The following is a 5,470-nucleotide window of genomic DNA, read 5'->3' as shown; positions in this document are numbered from 1 at the left end:
ATTTTTAACGAGCCGAAAAGAATGCACGTCACACCTCTGTTTATCAATTTGCACTGGCTACCAGTAGCTGCTCTCATAAAGTTCAAGACATTAATATTTGCCTACAAAACTACCACTGGCTCTGAACCCCTTTACCTAAATTCATTACTTCAGACTTATGTGCCTCTAGAAGCGTGTGTTCTGCAAGTGAACAGCGCTTTATTGTGCCATCTCAAAGCGGCACAAAATCACTTTCACTGACTTTTAAATTAAATGTTCCCTCTTGGTGGAATAACCTGCCCAACTCAATCCCAGCAGCGGAGTCCTTAGCCATCTTGAAGAATCGGCTAAAAACACATTTCTTTCATTTTTATTTGACCCTCTAACTCTAGCACTCTATTCTAATTCTATTCTTTATAAAAAAGAACTTGCCCCTTTTAGACTTGCACTCTATTTATTTATGCTTGTTTTCTTTAAAAATATGGCTCTGAACCCCTTTACCTAAATTCATTACTTCAGACTTATGTGCCTCTAGAAGCGTGTGTTCTGCAAGTGAACAGCGCTTTATTGTGCCATCTCAAAGCGGCACAAAATCACTTTCACTGACTTTTAAATTAAATGTTCCCTCTTGGTGGAATAACCTGCCCAACTCAATCCCAGCAGCGGAGTCCTTAGCCATCTTGAAGAATCGGCTAAAAACACATTTCTTTCATTTTTATTTGACCCTCTAACTCTAGCACTCTATTCTAATTCTATTCTTTATAAAAAAGAACTTGCCCCTTTTAGACTTGCACTCTATTTATTTATGCTTGTTTTCTTTAAAAATAAATAAATAACACTAGCGTCTTTAATCTTTTTGTATTTCTATTTGTTTTCTTTTTATTTATTATTCAATTAACAAAAGCAAAAAAAGGCCTCTAACACTAGCTTGCTCTATTCTTTTTGTATTCTATCTGTTTTCTTTTTATTATGATTTTTTAAAAACCCTTGCTATGTGTACTGCATAAGCTAACTGAGACTTGTTATAGCACTTGCATATCATTGCTCTTTTGCTGATTTTGATTGCTTCGATTGTCCTCATTTGTAAGTCGCTTTGGATAAAAGCGTCTGCTAAATGTCCAAATGTAAATGTTCTGTATGGTTGGTACGTAGTTGTCCAGGTGTTCTTGGCCATTGCTAGGGTGTTGCTATGCAGTTTGGTGGCTGCTTGCTATGTGGTTGCTAGGATGTTACTATGTGGTTGTGAAGGTGTTCTATATGGTTGGTATGCAGTTGTCCAGGTGTTCTGGGTGGTTGCTAAGGTGTTCTGGTAGTAGCTAGGGCCTTGCTATGCAGTTACTAAAGTATTCTGGGTGGTTGCTACTAGGGTGTTGCTATGTGGTTACTATGAAGTGAACTACGGGTATGCAGTTGTCCAGGTGTTCTGAGTTGTTGCTAGGTTGTTTTGGTAGTTGCTAGGGCGTTGTTATGCCGTTACTAGAGTATTCTGAGTGGTTGCTACTAGGGTGTTGCTATGTGGTTACTATGATGTTACTATGTGGTTGTGAGGGTGTTCTGTGTGGTTGATATGCAGTTGTCCAGGTGTTCTGGGTGGTTGCTAAGGTGTTCTGATGGTTGCTATGCAGTTGGGTGGCTGCTACTAGGGTGTTGCTATGTGGTTGCTAGGATGTTGCTTGAGTGAACTACGGCTCTGTGAAGTAAATGCTGCTCCATCTGAAAGCATGTGAACAATAGCAACATATTTCATAGTATTTAAGCCGTGATAAAGGCATTGCATTATAAATATACTTTATTATAATGAAAATTATAATAATAAGAACTCAGATAAACTGTATATTGCCATAGTCGTGTGTTTATTAGTCACGTTGAATAAATGAAAGCAGTTGAATCTTCTGTTTATTCAGCTTCCGCTATAGGGATTTCCTGGGTTTGTTCTGCGAGGCGTATTTGGAGTTTCAGCGCGAGAGCGCCCTCTGGCCTTCGGATGGAGATTTACTGCTGATCACAGAACCGTGCTTCACTGACAAGATGCGCAAGAAAATCGCAGCCTTTGCCTAATCACAATTGCAATTTCATTTCTATTTATCGTGCAGCCCTAGTATTTAAGGTGGTTACTACTAGGGTGTTGCTATGTGGTAGCTAGGATGTTGCTATGCAGTTGTTGGGTGTTCTGGATGGTTGTTATGGAGTTTTTCAAATGTTCTGTGTCGTTGCTAGGGTGTTCTGGGTGGTTAGTATGCAGTTGTTCAAGTTTTCTGGGTGGTTGTTAGGGAGTTGCTATGCAGTTGCTAGGGTGTTCTGGGTGGTTGCTAGGGTGTCCTCTCTCATAAATGATCTTTCTGTGCAGTCACCAGTTGTATGTGAATCATTGTGTTTCAAGCTTCATTACAGTCATCATTTTTTCATGTAATTCATTTGTGTATGTCTCTATGTATGTGTGTGTGTGTGCTCAGTTTGACCCCGAGCTGTCTTCACGGCAGTTTGGAGTGGAGTTGTCTCGTTTAACGAGCGATGAGAGAGCCGTCCCCCTGGTGGTGGAGAAGCTGATCAACTACATCGAGATGCACGGCCTGTACACCGAGGGCATCTACAGGAAGTCTGGATCCACCAATAAAATCAAAGAACTCAAGCAGGGGCTGGACACCGGTGAGCTACATGTCTATTTATGAAAACAATGAATTTAGTCAAGTAGCAACTCTCACTGACAGCGCCGCATGTTTGCCTTCATCGCAGATGCGAACAGCGTGAATTTAGACGACTACAACATCCATGTGATTGCCAGTGTGCTGAAGCAGTGGCTGCGTGACCTTCCCAACCCCCTCATGACCTTTGAACTCTACGAGGAGTTTCTCAGGGCTATGGGTAAGAGCATATAATGGATTCTTAAGAATAAAACCGCTTATTTTCATACATTTTTGTCCCCCAAAACACTTAGGAATGTTCTTGTTTTCTCAGAAAAACTCAAAATCTTAAAAAAATTATCTTAAAAATCATCATAAATAACTTGGGATAAACTCCAACTTATCTTAAATCTCCATTGGTATGAATTTATTGGGTTATTTAAAATGAAAATCGTCATCATTCACTCACCCTCATGTTATTCCAAACCTGTATGAGTTTCTTTCTTCTGCTAAACACAAAAGCAGATATTATGAAGAATGTTGGTAACCAATCAGTTGACGGTAGCCATTGACTCATATGGTATGGAAAAAAATATCATGGTAGTAAATGGCTACCGTCACCTATCCCTTTAAGAAGATTGTTGTGAATCCTGTTCTCTTACTATTTTCTGCAAAATACTCAAATTTGGGCTGATTTACGTGGATATAATGGAGTGTGTGTTGTCATTTTGGCTGGTGTAGGTCTGCAGGATAAAGGTGAGGTGGTTCAGGGGGTTTATTCGGTCATCGATCAGCTCAGCCGAACTCACCTGAGCACACTGGAGAGACTCATATTCCACCTGGTCCGGTGAGACGATAGCCTGGATGCTTTTACTCAATGCCTGCAGCAACAGCAGAAAGCCTGCAGTAATTTTAGCATGGTCAAGTTTATGTTGGTTTGTTTCAGGATCTCATTCCAGGAGGAGACGAACCGCATGTCTGCAAACGCACTGGCCATCGTGTTTGCACCCTGCATACTGCGCTGTCCCGACACCACCGACCCGTTACAGAGCGTCCGGGACATCGGCAAGACCACCGCGTAAGACACGCTATATACTTCTATATTACCATTCAATAACATTTTTTATTTTTTTTTAAAAAAGGTAATTGAAACTTTGACTCACAATTCAGATTTCCCCCCCCTCACAATTCTGAAGAAAAGTCAGAATTATGAGAGGAAAAAGTAACAATTCCCCTTTATATTTTTATTCTGTGGCAGAAAAAAAACATAATTGTGAGATGTAAACTCAATTCCAAGAAAAAAGAATTGAGAGATGTAAACTCAGAATTCTGAGAAAAAAGATCAAAATTGTGAGACGTAAATTCAGAATTCTGTGGGAAAAAGAATTAAAAATTGTGAGAAGTAAACTCAGAATTCTGTGAAATTTTTTTTTTTAATTGTGAGAGATAAACTCAGAATTCTGAGAAAAAACTAAATCAGAATTTAGAGATGTAAACTCAGAATTCTGTGGGGGGAAAAAAATTGTGAGAAGTAAATTCAGAATTCTGAGAAAAAATTAAAAATCGTGAGAAGTACATTCAGAATTATGCGGGGGAAATATAAAAATTTTAAAAAAGTCAACATTGCAAGTAAACTCAGAATTCAGAGAAAAATAGTCAGAATTGCGAGACAAATTCAGAATTCTGAGGGGGAAAAAATTGAGACAAGTGTAAACGTCAGAATTCCAAAACGTAAAATCACAATTATTAGTTTACATCTTTCAAATGCCAGATATAAGCTGTGAGAAAAATGATAAGGAGTCACAATTACCTTTCTTATATTTCTATTCCTCGGCAGAAATAAGCTTCCATTGTATACTGCCTTCAATTTTATGTTTTTTGTAAAAAAAATTGTGAGAAGTAAATTCAGAATTCTGAGAAAAAATTAAAAATCGTGAGAAGTAAATTCAGAATTATGCGGGGGAAATATAAAAATTTTAAAAAAGTCAACATTGCAAGTAAACTCAGAATTCAGAGAAAAATAGTCAGAATTGCGAGACAAATTCAGAATTCTGAGGGGGAAAAAATTGAGACAAGTGTAAACGTCAGAATTCCAAAACGTAAAATCACAATTATTAGTTTACATCTTTCAAATGCCAGATATAAGCTGTGAGAAAAATGATAAGGAGTCACAATTACCTTTCTTATATTTCTATTCCTCGGCAGAAATAAGCTTCCATTGTATACTGCCTTCAATTTTATGTTTTTTGTAAAACAGCATGCAACAATAAATGCCGGCCAGTTACCCCTATGGTTATTTAGCATTGTTCAATGCAATTTTCAGTATGCGTGTTTTAACTTTCTCTTGTCAGGTGTGTGGAGCTGATCATCTGCGAGCAGATGAGGAAATATAAAGCCCGTCTGAAGGACATCAACACACTGGAGTTTGCCGAGAACAAAGCCAAGAGTCGGCTGACGCACATCCGGAGATCTCTGGTGAGTGATTCGAGCCCCAGACCGACCCAGGACCTGCGCCCTGATGCTGCCACACTCATGACCCCGCCCCCATTGTGAAGCCGCACTTTCCATGAATGAGCTACATACTAAAGTGTCCCGTGAAATCCCATGTTCCCCATGTATTGACAACTGTTGAGTATTTTAGGTAACTTGATGGTTTTGTCAACCATTCACATTTGATGCCTTGATATATATTATTATTATTATTTAATCTATTTATTTTTAATTAATGTGACACTGATAGCTTAATTTATGCTATATCTGTAATGTTGATATGTTTTTTAACCATTCACATTTGATGGCTTAATTTGGTCTAAAACAAAAAAAAAAATATATATATATATATATATATATACACATACAGTGGGTACGGA

General features: G+C 38.4%; 1 protein-coding gene across 1 annotated transcript in view; it reads left to right on the top strand.

Annotated features, from left to right (window-relative positions):
* Positions 1-5,470, top strand: part of myo9ab (myosin IXAb) — a 123,919-nt gene that overhangs the window by 110,630 nt on the left and 7,819 nt on the right. The window contains exons 30-34 of the mRNA XM_016248860.1: positions 2,433-2,625; positions 2,713-2,841; positions 3,342-3,447; positions 3,547-3,678; positions 4,952-5,075. Of these exons, the coding sequence (XP_016104346.1) occupies positions 2,433-2,625; positions 2,713-2,841; positions 3,342-3,447; positions 3,547-3,678; positions 4,952-5,075 (684 nt within the window). The remainder of the gene's footprint in view (positions 1-2,432; positions 2,626-2,712; positions 2,842-3,341; positions 3,448-3,546; positions 3,679-4,951; positions 5,076-5,470) is intronic.

The sequence above is a fragment of the Sinocyclocheilus grahami genome, unplaced genomic scaffold (genome assembly GCF_001515645.1).
Source record: "Sinocyclocheilus grahami isolate Dianchi unplaced genomic scaffold, SAMN03320097.WGS_v1.1 scaffold895.1, whole genome shotgun sequence".
In the NCBI taxonomy this organism is placed as follows: domain Eukaryota; kingdom Metazoa; phylum Chordata; class Actinopteri; order Cypriniformes; family Cyprinidae; genus Sinocyclocheilus; species Sinocyclocheilus grahami.
This window is presented reverse-complemented; position numbering and strand designations above follow the sequence as displayed.